Here is a 17,564-nt window from a genome sequence, read left to right on the forward strand (position 1 = left end):
TAAAAAGTGTCTGGTCCGTAAGGTACAAAATAGCCTGGTCCTTAAGGGGTTAAAATTAGTTGCTGCAAAAAAAGCACTGGATTTTTGGGTTAATTATGACCCACCCGGATAAGTGACTGTTGAGCCCTGTATACCGCAAAAAGAACTGTATATTCTATATTTACTGAAAAGGGCTTATTCTGATGTAGCAGTGAGAAAAAGCCTTACAAAACACTTTAAGACATGATGAGTTGAAAACAAATCCGGAACAGACTCATTGATTAATTACGTGCCATTTAATGTTGCTTCCATTGCACCTTCTCTAATATTCTATAAGTATTCATTACATAATATTGTTTCTCTGTACGAGTAGAAGGTGTTTTATAATGGGTAATGCCGGATTTTCTCTTCAGCCTACATAACGACTTGTGGTCTTTCTTTAGGAGCTCCACAATAGCACGGCTCAGCTGAGGAGGAGTTCATTGTAAGTACAATAATCAGGACCAAATGAGGGACTTTGTTTCTGCATTGTACAAAGGATTTACCACATGCTCATTCTCCAGGAGTACGTAGTATTCAGATTACCCACTTGAAGAACATTATTCGTGCACACCTACACACTGTATGAAGCATCTTATACATTCATTCCTCAGTGTGCTGGCTACATTCATTCATTGACCAATGCAAGAGATTATATAATAAGACTGGAAGTCACACAAAGTCAGAAGTGGGCTGATTATGTAGGGAAATGACAAGACAAAGAGAAGAGCTTATTTAGACCTAACAAAAGAAGACTCAACTATATAAATCCTCCCCATATACTGTACTTGTGTACTAAATTGTTATAGCCATTAGACAGTAGAAAGATGGGGACCCTCGAAGGGTTAAATTGTCAACAACATACACCGTTGGTTCGACAGAGATATATATTCATTAGTTTTTTCTTTTCTAATATACTCAGTAGTTACATTTTTCTTGTCCTTCAGTGTATTACCCAATACCAGTATTGGGTAATACACTGCAATACCCAATGCATTACCCAATACAGCCCAAGGGATGTAGTTTTATTATAGGAATATATAATATAGTACTAGTTCTACAAGTTGAGCTGGTTTACCCATTTTTATCCTATTGTACTATCTTGTGTCATCCTTGTCCATTGGCAAAAGGAAGAGCAAAACTTCCATCAGTTGGTAGAAGAGGTCTATGAACATGTTGATGTCTCACAGACCATCTATGGTTGAGCAGCTACTTCTATATATGAACTTTTGTGTGCGGGAGAGAAAGAAAAAAGTATAATGGTGGCTAATTTATTTGCAACACAAAACTTTTTAACCGGCAATATACGAATCGCTGTCAGATCTGCGCGGTTTTAAGGGGACCGAATATTCAAGTGCAGATTGCTAGGATCTGCATCAGGTTTTCTAGGTTGACTGTAGACGATATTCATAGGACCTTAGATTCTGCACCCTGGAGGTGTCTGCAGGCGTTTCTTGGTTGCTTATTCCTTGTTTATGGGAAGAAAATGATTCCTGAAATAGAATCTTGTAATAACATGGGTCTTGAGTTTCATAAACTGACAAACACCTAGAGGGCATTCTATATGGAGAAGTATATCAACCAGGAATTCTGTGGTTGTTATATTCCTTAATTTTAGTTGTCACTTCTTTCCTTCAGTTTTAACTCTTCAAATCTCCTCTGCGTATTGTGTTGTCAGTTACATATTTCATCCTCTATGACCGTATCTAGTATAGGGAGAATGTTTAAGCCAGAAGGCTAAGTAAGATGTAATATGTGGGCTTCTAATTAGTTAGAGAGTCAAAGCCATACACTTTCCACAATAATATTAGATATGTGTGTTTTAGTTTCCAATACAAGTAACATTATAAGGCTTTATTCACATGAGCGTATATTGGCCGCCATTTTCACGACCGGCCCATATACACTACCATCTGATGCATTGGATTCCAATGCAGCAGATTAGATGGGCGCATTCCCGTAGTGTTAAAACACCTGGTCTGCCAATATAGCGCCGGGCGCTTTTACAACCGGCAGGAAATATAGTCCTGGAACTATCTTTCCTGGCCGGAATACAGCCGCTGCCATAGACTCCAATGAGAGCCAATGACAGTGGCCGGAGAAGGGAAGTGGGAGGGAGTTTAGCAGCGTGACTGCTAAATTCCCTCCCCCTTTTCTCCGCCCATTGCTGGATGTTTGCAATGGGAGGGGGCGGGGCTAGTTGCTAAGCTCCCATCCCGCCTCCTCCCCTTGCAGTGAGCCGGCGAGCGGGAGGGAAGGGGGAGACAGCTTAACAGACCTAAACGGTCTCCGCTCACCCGACGGCATTGTGGGCTCAGCGTATATGCGCCGGGCCAGTGCCGTCTGAACAGGCGCACAAACGTTAGATTTGTGCGCCAGATCACGCGTTTTTATGACGCCAGCGTGTGAATAAGCTCTGAGGTATCAGTGTTTGTGGTATATAAAAAGGGACGGATAATACTGGTAGAGGCACCTGGGCAAGAAAATTAGGTGGATGTCCTGTGCCCAGTAAAGGTGAGTTTAGATGGAACGATTAGGTATTTCTTAATCATTTCATCATGGAACAAAGGAAAATGACATTGAAAACTTTGAGTTAGCTCTGGGCTCAGATATGTAGCCCATTTATTCAGATCCACAAGGTTAGGCATTTAAAGATGTTGCGCATGGCTTCCTGGGAAATTGAAGAGTTGATGACTACACTGAGATTGTGAATAAACCTCTAGAAAAGTACCATCGATTGGGTTGCAACATGTCATTCAAAATCCATTTCCTACAATCTCACCTGGACGTCTTCCTTGCCAACTGTGGTGCCATGAGTGACGAATATGGAGAGCGATTCCATCAGGATACATTATCGATCAAAGAATCGTTTAAACTAGAGTCAATGACTGATAGCTACAAAACTTCACGAGTCGCGGGCATATCACCCGATGGACCGTGAAGTTTTTGTGTCGGGTTGTTGCAGGCTACAGAATATCACATGTGTGAAGGAACTCATAGAAAACCATGGGCTTCACATACATGCGATTTGTGGGATTGTCACAACGCGACGCAATCATGCGACTTTGTCGCCCGTGTGAAGGAGGCCTTATGCTGAGCAAGGGATTTCCGGGCTGCGACGTATTTTTTTTCACAAAACATCGCACCCAGCCCTGTGAATCGACGAGAAAATGCTAATTAAGCTCGGGATTTGATAGTGGGAAATCGTCCATTCATGCGAATTCACGGCGCGTCCGAGAAAATGTAAAAACGCATAGGCTCGTGTGAAGGAGCCCTAAAGCCAAGCCCAGTAGATTTGGGGAAATCTAAAATTTGACATACTGCATAACATAATTTTAAAGTTGGAAAATTAGCTTTTTTTATTTTAACTTCTAGTATTTAGATCATATTTTTAAATTCTTGGTATTTATTAGACTGCTCATTAAAATGTACTTTTTGTTTTTAATGTAGATTTAGAAGTTCGGAATCCGTCATAAGTAAGTTAATACTGTTATGATGATGATGTTGAAAAGGTAGATTTGAGTTAATTTAATTTTTATTTAATTCGATTTTCTGTGATTTTTGGCGCACCTGTGCTAGTCACACCCCGGGGTACAAAGATTTCCAGAAAAGATTGAAAGCCCATAAGTTATCCACATTTAATAAGTCTCTCATCTAGGATTATTACATCTAAATGATTACATTAAGAGCCACTCACTACATCCCAATATTTGTAGTCTGTTGTCAGTGTTATTGAGATAATAGAAGGATGGAGATGATAAAATTGATATGGAAAAGCTGATTTGAAGCTCTCGCAGACCTGGCAGGATTAGATCTACATTTTACTGGTGTGGACAGCACCGGGGCATTATTACTGATAATCAGTATGCAAATTCTGAGTGCATTACAGTCACTTTCATGTATTCTATTGCAGAAATGTCAGCTTCATTAAAAGCCTCGCAAGACTTAAGCAACCATTACTCAGGTGAGCCGAGATGTTATTTCTTTATCTAAAATGAAGTATCTTGTCAAATCTCCTTGCAGCCAAAGATTACATAAGTACGTCCATCCTGACTTATGGCCCTTTTAGACAGAATGAGAATCTCATGATTCTCGTTGGCCCAAGTGAACGAGCCGATGACGTCATCACCGGCTCATTTGTTGGAGCCTGTTTAGGCTGCACGATTCTCACTGAAAATCATGGAGTTCTCGTTGACTTATCATTCATTGTTTCATATTGCTATGTGATACTCTGAAGGATCGGTGTTTAAACTGCCCGACAATTGAACGAACTGTGACGATTTTTATGCCAGCTGAAAATGAACGACGAACAAAAACCTCACGATTCTCATTTCTCGTTCAGTCGTTGGCTCGCGCTTAAACGGAACAATTATCATTCATTTTGGTTCATTTGAACGCTAACCGTTCAGCCTAAACACATCTTTACTTGAGTTGAGCGAATATACTCTGCTGAGCTTAATGCTCGTTCGAGTATTAGCGTACTCGATGGTGCTCGCTGATCTCTAATCTTTACTAACACTGTTGGCTATTAACAGTAAAATGCATCAGAATTCCATAACAAATGATGATTAAATTTTTTAAATGTATTTGAGACACTTTGTGCTTACATTAACAGCTTTCAAAACTGTCTTGGTGATAAACTATTCTGTGGAACATGCGGTGGTTTAAAGAAGAGTAATGTGACCAACATACCCAATGATTTGCACCAAAGAAGTTGTTCTGCTACTTACTTCAACTTGTTAGAATAGTGCCTGTACTCCTGTCCAAGCTAAATTAAATGTTTCTATTTCCCCCTGCAACGAGACTACAGCCACAATTTGGTCTTGCTTGAAAGTCAAGAACGGTAGCCTGGTTTTCGATAAGGGTCGAGAAGGTTGAAGTGGGAACTGCATGTACTAAACTTGCAACTGCCATTTCAACTATTATAGGGCAGGGGTAGGAGAAAGATCTGTCAGTATCTTCCTCATCTCTAGTGCTTCAGATCAACACCCCCCTCCTCACTATAAAACCCCATAACCATGTTATGACCCTCCCCATCAATCAGAGAGCATACTTGCTCTCTGATTGTCACATATGCTTTTTTTTTCAGAAAAACTGTGATTTGGATGAACACTTGCTTATCTATTCAATCTTCTGTGCCTAGTTCGCCTTTTTTTTCATTGTGCAATCCAGTTGTTTAACCCCTTAGATGCTGTGGTAAACACTGACTGCGGCATATGGTTTTATGTAAAAAGAAACTAAACTTTTTTCTGTTACACAATGTTCTATTAGTAAAAAAATTAAATAACATTCTCCTCATCATTGTTATCTTTGCATCCATAACGACTAGAGATGAGCGAGCATACTCGGAAAAGCACTACTCGCTCGAGTAATTTGCTTTATCCGAGTATCGCTGTGCTCGTCCCTGAAGATTCGGGTGCCGCTGCGGCTGACAGGTGAGTCGCAGTGGGGAGCAGGGGAGAGCGGGCGGGAGAGAGGGAGAGAAAGATCTTACCTCCGTTCCTCCCCGCTCCGTGCCGGCACACGAATCTTCAGGGACGAGCACAGCGATACTCGGATAAAGCAAATTACTTGAGCGAGTAGTGCTTTTCCGAGTACGCTCGCTCATCTCTAATAACGACCCATACTATGAAATTAATAGTAGATGCCTTAAAATTAAAAACTTGCCAGAATAGCCATTTTTGGTTCATCTCATCACCCAAAAACAAGAACAAAAAGTAATCAAAAAGTCCTTTGTACCTCAAAATGATGCCACTGAGTGAACAATGAGTGAATGATGTCAGAGTTCCCTCAGGCAGCCTGTTTTTACAGGCAGATACTTTGTTGGCTTGTTCACATGAGAAATCCTTGAGTCATTCACATTCACTCACTGTATAAGTGAATGAGAACAACTCAACAGTCGGGTATTTGAATCGAACAATTAGCGAACGAGCAACAATGATTTTTCATGCCTGCATATAATGAACGAAAAGAGAACGATTCATCGTTCGTCAGTTGATTGTTCGCTGTATTTTCACTGAATGATTGTTCATTTTTGCTCATTTGAATGATTTTTCGAACAATAATCATTCCGTGTAAAAGGGCCTTTAGTCTCCCGTTTAAAAAATGTCAGAGGTGGCATAGAAGTTCAAAAGGTTGCAGTTTTTAACACTAAAGTCGCTTTCACTAGAAATGCAACTTTTTGATGCCCTAGTAGGATAATAAATATACCCCATTTGTATCTAGAGTTGCCAACCATCCTTACATTTATAGGCAGTTCATAGAAAATGTGAGCTATTGACCAGTGTCAGGTTAAAAAAAAATAGAAAAAACTTCAAAAAGAAAATCTCTGCCTACGTCTGACTATCTGCTGATTGTTTTATGAGGCATGGACATACCTTATACACAAGCACAGAAGCCCCATGTATGAGACCCGAGCAACAGTACAAAAAGATTGCAGCTCCTCCACTTGTGTTAAGATTGCATGTCACGGATGGTGATAACGCTTCCCTCCACAACCGCCAATGGATAGGATCCATCAGAAATAATCATGGCCTCTTCTGTGTTTGTCCACCACCGGCTTTCTTCTGTCTTCACCACAAATGGTGGTAGCAGTTATATGTTAATATTACCGAAGTAGTGAAGTTTATGATTATCTATAAATGCATTCCTGAAAGGTATAACCAATTGCAAAATGTCACCTGGAGGCTAACGGGTCAGTGATGAATGGGCGTCCTACTTCTATGATATGCTTAAGGCCGCTTCTACATGGGCAACGTGATATCGACTCGTGAAAATCGCAGCGATATTGCATCTGTGTGATATTACTGTGTTTTCTCGTGGTGATATTACGATTTTGTTTCACGCAACTTTGTAGCACCGCGTGTGAGGATTTTCGGGGGCTGGGGTGGGCTTGAAATATAATATATAAATAAGCCCTTTATTGAATGGCTGTGAATTGGTCATCGAGCACTGGCTCTAATTCTTATTGGCTAAGCGCCGCGGCGCTCAGCCAATCAGAGGCATAGCTTCTTAGGGGCAGGGTTTTTCAAAACCAAAAGCTATGCCGGAGAATTTCAATCAAGTGCCGGGAAGCTTCAAGAGACGTGCACCGGAGCCGGACAGCGCCTCTTAGGTGCTGTATTTCTTTTTTTGGGTTTTTTAGGCAGCTAGGGCTTATTTTGGGGCTTTTACAGTAGGATTTCCTAGTGTAAAAGTTGGATTGCACCATGCGAAACCGCATTTTCGTGCGATACAACAGAGGAAGGGTCCATAGGGAAACATGGGTTACAAGACATTACAAATCGTGGCTGTATAGAGCATGCCATGATTTTGTCTTCTTTTTTTTTTTTTTATTTTCACCCGTCTGTAAGCGGTCTGATAGCCCATCTCCTGTCTTGTGCTAAATATGTTCAATTAAGGGTTTATTTTAAAAAACATTGCTATTAACAAACATATTCGCATTGAATTGAATGAAAACAGTAGAAAAATATTTTTGATACTTGAAGTGTAAAAAGTGCATTTCTAGCAGTTCTTTCTTATTGTTTCAGCGGTGGAAAGAAATAACTTAATGAGGCTCGCACAGACTATACCTTTTACCCCGGTGCATCTTTTTGGTGAGCTCTAATTTTTCAACATATCACATTGTTTGGGACTGCGCTTATTGATCTGTTCACAGGTGTAATTTTTCTTTTCAAAGTCTCTGCTTCTTTGACCTCTGGTCTTATTTGGCTTGCTAATGCTTTCAGCATGAAAAACGTTTTAATTGGAGATCAGCTTTCCAGCAAGTCCGACATTCCCTTCCTGGTTATTATATTACAGAGGCTTTAATTTCATGTCTCTTTCTTTCTATTCTGTTGCATGCATCAACTAGATATGAACATTTATGGCTTATATATACCATATATACTCGAGTATAAGCCTAGTTTTTCAGCACATTTTTTTGCTGAACAAGCCCCCCTTGGCTTATACTCGAGTCAGGGAAGGGTTAAAAAAAAAAAAAACAATAAAAACCTTCATACTGATCTCCCAGCTGGCATCTGTGTCCCCGGCGGTGGTGCGGCAAGCTGCTTGAATTCCTGTGTTCCCAGCGGCAATGCGGCAAACTGCTAGAAATCTCCCCACCGTCATCCCCCGCCGTCCTCTCTGCTCGACTCTGTCATCCCCTGGCGTCAATGCTGTGATTGGATCGAGGGCCAGACGATCACAGCCAGCGCTCGATCATTCACAGCTAATCGCTAGCTACTTTAGATTTTTCCTCGCTGTCATCTCCCTGCTCGGCTTTCAAATCCCCTGCCATCGACGCTGTATAAGTAAGTGCTGTGATTGGATCGAGTGCCGGCTGTGATTGGCTGGCGCTCAATCCAATCACAGCGCTTACTTACACAGCACTGACAGAGATGACAGAGCCAAGCAGAGTGGATGGTGGGGATGACAGCGGGGAGAATCCACACAGGTTGCCGCACAGACTCAGACGCCGGCTGGGAGGTGAGTATGGAGGTTTTTCTTTTTACCTAGTATATACTGGAGTCTAGTTAGGCTTATACTCGAGTCAATAAGTTTTCCCAGTATTTTGTGGTAAAACTTATTGACTCGGCTTATACTCGGGTCGGCTAATACTCGAGTATATACGGTAGTTTTTTTTCTAGGTGATTTATAGCCAAATTATATCATTTTACTTCTAAATGAATAAAAGTAACATTCAGTAATTAAAATGACATTTTCAAAACCTCTTGAAGATCAGAGTATTTTGGTCCTAAATAACCAGACACTTTTTAGCGATTTTACCCATGTGGTGGTTGTAAGACACACCAAGACAAGGACGAACGTAAGGCTGCGTTCGCATAGGGAGTGGACTGCAGAACGGGGTAAAATATACAGTATAACCTAAACAAAAGGAGGAAAGGACAACTTCACCCTAACTACTCGGACAAGAACCACCCTGCTTGAAAGTGAGGTTATCGCCTTGATAAAGGCGGCCCGCTTCTCGTGCCTCAGCCACTTACTCTAGCAACTAAAAGAAGGAAAACACTAATGAACAAACAAAAGCACCACTTAGCTTCACAGCAGAACTCTTACCACCACAAACACGTCCTCTCTCCACACAGACTGAGAAAATAATCAGCAGCAACCAGACCCAGAAGCAGAGGTAAATAATGACCCAGGTAATGCAAGCGGACAGACAGAGTTCCACAAACAGCAAGGTAAAATCCCCATACAAAACCAGAACAAAATCAGTGATGGGGAAAACACTGAGGGAATATCAACAAATGAGTAAAGTAACACATAAAGAAGTAACAAACCACAAAAACATAAATGTCAACCTGTCCGACAGACTGGAACATTGCAGCCAGTCCGTCTACTTGTAGGACTATTATTCAATACTTTTGTTCACCAAAATTTTTTTTGGTTTCTTTTTTTTTCTTCTTTCTTCATTTTATTAGGGGTAATGTGTAAAAAAAGTAGCAAAAAATATACAAAGTGGGTCACAAAAATGAGCACTGCACTCTTATGAAAGCTGTCCAAAAGAAAATCTGTGTTGCCCACAGCAACCAATCACAGCGCAGCTTTCATGTTACCTCAGCAGTATAAGAAATAGCAACCAATCACAGCGCAGCTTTCATGTTACCTCAGCAGTATAAGAAATAGCAACCAATCACAGTACAGCTTTAATTTTATTTCAGCAGTATAAGAAGTGGAAGCTGCGCTGTGACTGGTTGCTATGAGAAATTAAAATTACAGGAGGAGTAGCAAGTTTTCGATTTTTAAGTACGCCAGTATTTGTCGTCTGGTGCTGAAGAACACTCATGCAAAATGTCACTCAAATCGGACCAGAACTGTGGATGTGTACACGACACAAACAGACTTTGTGTTTTACATATAAGATTTCACATTTTTCAATTGGAACTGGAGCATCAACTGGAGCCCCAAGTTACAGGAAAAAACATTAGTTACTGTCAGGGGTCTGAGACCCTATAGCTGTGATATGCCGAAGATTCCTGGTGATCACATGATTGCCAGGTCCCATGCAGGAAACAGCACTGCCACTTCCCACATTCTCTACTGAGCGCTATGTAGCCTGTGAAAGAAAAGGCAGAAGCGGTTACAGACCACTTATGTCTTCTCCGTCGGGTCCTCAGCTGTTTCTGACAACTGAGGACCCTACTTGCTCCTACTTGATTGTGGAGCAGCAGCTTTCTGCTGGCACATAAAGTATTACAATCCTGGGCCAACTCAAGTACATAGGGCAATATAGTCAAATAAGCTACTGGGAATTACAGCAAGTAGATAAACCATACTATTAAGAGGCAACGGTATAGAGGAGACCTAAAAGATAATCTGATGGACCCAGCACACTGCATGCACAGTGTTACCTGGGAAGTGCTAGGATTCTAAGTACCAGCAAACTATCATAGTACATTCAGCATATGTTCATATTATATATATATATTGTACATTATTTCATGAGGGCAAATTCAGTCTTTGCATTTGAAGAGTGTGTAAATCTTTAAACATCTACTTACAAACAGTATCATGGTGGCTGACCACTTTAGGGCTCTTTTACACAGAATATTCAAACTCTTGCTGGATCGTGGGAATCGTAATAATAATCATCCAGTGTAAATGCCTACAATATGTGAACGAAGAACGATAATTCATTCGTTGTTTGGATCGCACAAGCATAAAAATCAAACAATGATTGACCTGTATGAACAGGCAGTGTTCATCTCTGAATGACTGCCTGTTTACGGTGAATAGAGAGGGGTAGTCTGAGCAATCCCCGGCGCACTCCGCCTCTGTTCACTGAGCGATCATCGCTCAAGAGCGGTTATCGCTGGGACGACAGTTGGGTGCTTCTGTGTAAAAGGGCCCTTAGACTCCTAGATTGCAGGGAAGGAAGGGATTGCTGTGCTCTAAAACAGACAACTTGACATTTTTACCTCAGTATGTTTCACTCTGCAGGATCTGTGGGGAAGACTGATAATGGATAATACTTACACTGACTTTAATTGGAGTGTTATCATCCTCCCTCATAGACCTGGAACATGATATAGAAAAGATTGATCTTAGAAAGAATGTTTCCAGACCCAGAAAGATGTTCCCTTGAAAGAATGCTCCCAAAAGCTTCTTTCAGAACATTTACAGAAAGAGCTTCTCTTAATAGAACATTCGCAAAAAGTTTTTAATGAACATTCCCAGAGAGAGAGAATGCTCCCAGATCCAGAAAGATCTTTTTTTGAAAGAACACTCCAAGAAAAATCTTTTTTTTGTAAAAATGTCCTTAGAAAAATCCATGATCCATCGCCTGGTGACATTGAACAGGTGTGGCCAGCTTGATCAATAGTAAAGGCCAGTATGGACAAAAATGTGTATGGGTCCATCTTCAAAACAATCGTTCACCGGGTGATGTTTCATTCAACAGTTGTGCAGTCATCGGCCTACTTCTATCTAATGTGTATCTCCACCTCTAGAGCCAAGCCAACTGTAGCTGTATGGCTAGAAGCTAGGAGTGATTATAAGTTTGTGGACCCCACCTAAAAAAACATATCCCAATGGGAAGCCATAAGATCTTAAAATGTGTCTATACTCTAAACCAAGTGACGATAGACCAGATGTGTCCTAAAGACTAACGTAATTCACAATAAGCATCACTGCTGTTCAATGTCATAGTTCACTTATTCACTGTAGATTCATAGAGCTTCACAAAACACAATATGTTGCTTTCGGTGCAGAGACAGCACAAGAAGTAGTTTTGCATTTGTGATCCAGTCGCTCAAAGTCGAAATACAGGAGTAAACTAGAAATGTAATTATCAGGCTCCGCAACAGTCACAGAAGGCTAATAATAAGCAGTAGATAGAAAAGATTGCTCTTACCATGTATGTAACACTAGAAGAAATGGACCCATGAGTTCTACATCTTTCCAAGATTTCAGCCAACGTCTTAAGTGGTAGTTAACTTTAAACTTTGAGTTTATAAGACCATGTGATCTCTACTTGGTCTTCTCTTTTTCACATTCTAGAGCAGGGGCGTTAACTATAAAGGATGCAGGGGATGTGGTTGCACCCGGGCCCAGGAGCCTTAGGGGGCCCATAAGGCCTCTCTTCTCCATATAGGGAGCCCAGTACAATGAATAAAGCATTATAGTTGGGGGGCCCTGTTACAGATTTTGGATTGGGGCCCCGAATCTTTAATGTACGTCTCTGGGTATGGGTACAGATGGAGGGGGCTGAATTTTTGTACCCGGTCCCCTGAGCTTTTAGTTACACCCCTGTTCTAGAGTTACAGATGTAATTCAAATACTATTAAAAATTGTAAAAATAATATTGTCAAACTTGAGAATAATGTTATTTTTGGTGAATACATTTGTGCATTTACTGTATACCTTTGCACGCATTACATTAACTTCTAATTTCATTGTCTTTCAGCTGGAGAGGAGGTTACAGTGTATAGGCTCGAAGAGAGCTCGCCAATCAGTCTGGATAAAAGCATGTCCTCCTGGTCCCAGAAAGGAATGGCAGCAATGCTGCAAGTACTCTCTCCTGAAAAAATGGATGGGGGTCTGCGCAGAGCCCTAAAAGTAGTCTGTACATGGTCGGAACATGATGTCCTGGATCCTGGAGAAGTTTTCATAGTCAAATCATTTCTTCCAGAAGTGGTGCAAACATGGCAGAAAGTTTTCCGTGGTGACACTGTATTGCAACTATGCCTAAGGGTACGTCATATTAATATATGGACATGTTATTAGATATTGTGAAAATGTTAACTATGTATTGTAGTAGATTTTAAGACATTTAGGTCCGTATGAAATTATAGTATTGTTGCATAGTATGACCTGTTGTAGTAATAATAATATAAATGTGTTTCTTAAATCAGCCTATGCAAACATATATCCTCCTTCAAAGGAAATGGCTAAGTTAAATGGTTACCGAGCTCAATATTATAGGTTGGTATGTACAAGTAGAAGATGAAGCTAACTCCTCCGCATCTTCCCAGAGCTTTCTATCAAGGGGAGGAACTTCTTATCTCTGACTGCATACTTTCGGTCCAGATTGGAATATTAATAAAGTCTGTGCTACTTAAGTGTATAGGAATTACATGTTCACATAGCAACGTACACCTGGGGTGTAAACATATGTTAATCATCAGCATCATTACATACTAGGCCAATCATGAGTTGTTATGATGTTGGGAGAGGCATGCATGTAATTGGTGCATCATATTCAGTATATCTGTATTGTACTTTCTTTCAATAAACCAGAAGAGTATTGGGGGCTGACGGAGAACATCCGTGAGTTAAAATACATATATTCATGCATGAGGTTTCTCATTATAATCACTCTGGAGCAAACCATTGAAATCTTCTGGAATATGATTTATTCCCATAACAGACCGTAGTCTACAAGTAATGTACAAATGTACCCTGGCGCATATAAGCCGAAGCTGCCTTGCCATCTCACCTTTCCCCTCCCTCCCCCTCGCAGGCTCACCACTGCTCTCCTCCCTGCTTGTGCTTTGCAATGGGAGGGGGTGGAGCACGATGGAGCTAAGCACCGCCCTGTCCCGCCTTCTCCCATTGCTCGCTGCGAGGAGGGAGTGGCGCCTGGTTTCGCCCCGTCCCGCCCCTTGTCCACAGCCAGCAATGGGAGGAGGCAGGACAGGGTTGCACTTAGCTCCGCCCCCCCTCCCATTGCAAAGAGCAAGCGGGCAGGAGAGCAGAGGGAAGGAGTTTAGCAGCCACGCTGCTAAATTCCCTCCCATCTCCGGCCACTGTCATTGGCTCCCATAGGAGCCCATGCAGTGGCCAACTAATTCCGGACCAAAAGATAGTTCCAGGACTATCTTTTAGCCCCGACGTAAAAACGCCCGCTGCTATATTGTCCGGGCGCTTTTACGTCTTAGGAATACTGCCATGTGATTTGATGCACTGGAATCTAATGCAGCAGATCACAGCGTACATCAGCCGGCCGTGAAAATGGCTACCCGAGATATGCTCATGGGAAACAAGCCTAAAGAAGAGATTGATATATAACTGCTCATTTTTTTTTAATCCACTGTTTGTCTTAGCCTAGAAAATTTCATTATGGCCGGCTTCACATGAGCTTATGCGTTCTTGCGCACCTCTCAGCGCCATATCGGTGCCTTTTCCTGTACTTGTTGCACACGCAGGGCATATTCATTTGCGCGCAGCAGACAAAGTCACTGATAGAAACATCTAATTAGTTCAAAATGTGTTCTTTTTCTAGCAGAATTATGCAGTGTTTCACGCATCTCCTTGCGTATTGCGTACGCATTTGTGCAACCCCCATTGACTTCTACGCACAGAAAGGCAAAGCATATTCTATCTATTTTTGCACGTCCGACAATGCACACAAAATACACGCATGTCAATGAACTGAAATCAATTAGTTCTATGCACTGCGAATTGTGTGCGCTCAAATATGTCCGTGTGAAGCCGGTCTTCAACGTCTGAACTAAACCTGCGATATGACCGCACCCTTGAAGGCTTTTTTTGCTTTTAAGCGCAATATTAACATTTGTATTTGTATTGCTCCCGGGCCGATCTGCATTCTTTTTGTGCCGGGATCCTAAGGAATGATTAATTTCCCACTTGTTGAGGTTCTAAAATAATTGTATGTGTTACAAATAGACCTCTATAAATATTTACTGCACTTGGTGCACACAAGAACGCCGCCGTGTAGAGGGATAATATTTCATGTCATATGGGTGCCCTGGTTTTCAGCTTCAACAAGTGGGAGTCCTAATTACGCTACTAATTGCTGTCATTCTATAGGGTGTTGCCAGCTGCTTTGCATACATCCCTTCTTTCCCAAGTTGAATTATGCCGGCAGCTCCCATCAGTATTGTGCACCACAGGTGCGATTCCTGGCTCTACATCCAAGCGAGAAGCAATACAGGAATAGCAAAAGCTTTAATTTAGACAAAAAAAAACTAATGACAACCGTTAAAGTTATTATGCATGATTTACATCGTATAGGAAATTCAGCAACAGAGGGCTGCGCAGAAGTTGATTTTCACCTTCAATCAATCGAAACCACACAGTATTCCCTACAAACTGAGGTAAAATCCAATGTTTGCAGGTCATAGGCAATGTTGCTGTTTATTCATATTTGGTCATTTTGGTCTGAACTTGTTGGACATTGTGACATCAGGCCATTCAGAGGTGCAATATTGTGTGTTGTAATACACCGTAAATTGGTAATGGACCGAGAATACTTAATTACTGTACAGATAAATCATTCTGTATCGATTATTTTCATTATATGTTTTAGGGGTCAGAGGTTTAATTTTCTCAGAGAGCTTCATATTGTATCACTGCTATAGGTAGAGGTAATATTTTGGCTAAGGGGAACCTAGTAGCTTACATATGGATGCATAGAGATTTTTTTGCATTGAGCTCAGCAGGATTAGGGTTATGGAGGCTTCAGACGACCGTGTATCGGCTGGGCTTTCACGCCCGGCCGATATATACAGTGTCCCTCTGTGCAGGGGGAGAAGGCAGGAAGAGCCGAGAGCAGTGCATTGAGCTCCCGCCCCTCCCCGCCCCTCGCCACTATTTGTAATAGGAGGGTGCGGGGACGGAGCTAAATTATGGGACTTAGCTCCACCCCATCCGCCCCCTCCCATTGCAAATAGTGGCAGGGGGCGGGAGCTTAGTGCACTGCTCCCGGCTCTTTCAGCCTCCTTTCCCTGCAGAGAGGGACACCATATATCGGCCGGGTGTGAAAACTTGGCTGATATACGGTCGTCTGAATAACCCCCTAAACTGTTAGGGTTAAACCCTAGTGCTGTCTGTAAGAAGCCAGAACTTTGTCATTTAAGGGTATCGTGACATGAAGAGGTACAATGTGGGGATCTGGGAATGTTCAGCTTGCAAAAAAGAAGGCTGAGAGGAGACTTAATAGCTGTCTACAAATATCTGAAGGGCTGTCACACTGCAGAGGGATCAGCCCTATTCTCATTTGCACAAGGAAAGACTAGAAGCAATGGGATGAAACTGAAAGGGAGGAGACAGATTAGATATTAGACAATAAAGGGTGATCAATGAGTGGAACAGGATACCACAGGAGGTGGTGAGTTCTTCAATGGAAGTCTTCAAACAAAGGCTGGGCAGACATCTGTCTGGGATGATTTAGTGAATCCTGCACTGAGCAGGGGGTCGGACCCAATGACCCTGGAGGTCCCTTCCAACTCTACCAGTCTATGATTCTATTCTATGATTCTAGTTCAATGTGAAATAAAATTCAATCTCCGTGGGTAAAAAGTTTTTCATTTTCAATGCAGTAGACCAAGTTGATCAATTGGTTAATGTTTGTTGGTTGTGGTGGTGATGGTGAACGGTTGACTCAGACCTCTTTGTGCCAATAGACATTTGCCTATCAGTAATGGAGGAGTGGGGTTTTCCATTCTGTATGCTCTAAATCTACTTTCTGCATATATTTGTGGACTTGCTAACACACAGCAGATATCATGTTTGTTGGTTGTGGTGGTGATGGTGAACGGTTGACTCAGACCTCTTTGTGCCAATAGACATTTGCCTATCAGTAATGGAGGAGTGGGGTTTTTTCCATTCTGTATGCTCTAAATCTACTTTCTGCATATATTTGTTGGCTTGCTAACACACAGCAGATATCATGTTTTACAAATACAGGTTATGCTGTTTCATTATTATTATTTTTTGTTTTGCTTATAAGGTTCTTAGAAGTCTTCCTGATCTATTGTCATTCTGCTAATCAATGGTTGACAATAGAAAAATATATGACAGGAGAATTCCAAAAGTACAATAACAACAATGGTGATGAAATCACCCCCACCACTTTACTGGAGGAAGCGCTACTGTCGTTTTCTCACTGGACCTATGAATACACTCGGGGAGAATTACTTGTTCTTGACCTGCAAGGTAAGGTTAGCATGTGAATGGAAACCATGGAGAGCGAATGGAAAGTAGTGAGAAACATGTTGTATATTAAAAAAAAACATTGTATTTTACAAGAACATTGGTGACAAGGTAAAAACATAGCTTTTAAAGGTGGTTTCACAACTACGTTGGAACCTCCGGCAGATCCGGCACAAATACTGCTGCGGACACCTGAGTGGAAAGCAAACAGACCCTATTATAGTCAATGGGTTTCACCCGGCACGGTTTGGTTCCGTCATTAGGCAGAGCCATTCGGCCAAGGGATTCCCCATTCCTACTCCCCAATCTGGATTGTAAGAAATGCCACCATGTGTGATAGTTCTTACCACCAACTACAGACTGCCTTAGTTGGAATTTCTTGGAATCTAGATGTGCTTCCTACTTATCACTCAAAGATGAGTACCACATTTATTTGGATACTATTGATGGTATATCGGATGGGGCATTTTCCACAATAATTTCTCGTATTATTCTAAAAAGTTGTACAGGTTCCAGTTAGAAGTTACAATGGGGCATAGGATGCTTAAAGATGTTTTTCTACTTCACAAATATATGGTAGGTTCACAGGATATGCAACTCTAGTACCCCAATGTGAGGGCAGATTGGAGTCCTCTGACCTCCTGTTGTGC

General features: G+C 41.6%; 1 protein-coding gene across 1 annotated transcript in view; it reads left to right on the forward strand.

Annotated features, from left to right (window-relative positions):
• Window positions 1–17,564, forward strand: part of TRPM6 (transient receptor potential cation channel subfamily M member 6) — a 152,501-nt gene that overhangs the window by 99,717 nt on the left and 35,220 nt on the right. Inside the window, exons 30-36 of the mRNA XM_066604163.1 lie at window positions 423–463; window positions 3,469–3,494; window positions 3,932–3,982; window positions 7,548–7,613; window positions 12,425–12,711; window positions 14,995–15,077; window positions 16,712–16,917. Of these exons, the coding sequence (XP_066460260.1) occupies window positions 423–463; window positions 3,469–3,494; window positions 3,932–3,982; window positions 7,548–7,613; window positions 12,425–12,711; window positions 14,995–15,077; window positions 16,712–16,917 (760 nt within the window). The remainder of the gene's footprint in view (window positions 1–422; window positions 464–3,468; window positions 3,495–3,931; window positions 3,983–7,547; window positions 7,614–12,424; window positions 12,712–14,994; window positions 15,078–16,711; window positions 16,918–17,564) is intronic.

This window comes from Eleutherodactylus coqui, chromosome 5, assembly GCF_035609145.1.
Source record: "Eleutherodactylus coqui strain aEleCoq1 chromosome 5, aEleCoq1.hap1, whole genome shotgun sequence".
NCBI lineage: Eukaryota > Metazoa > Chordata > Amphibia > Anura > Eleutherodactylidae > Eleutherodactylus > Eleutherodactylus coqui.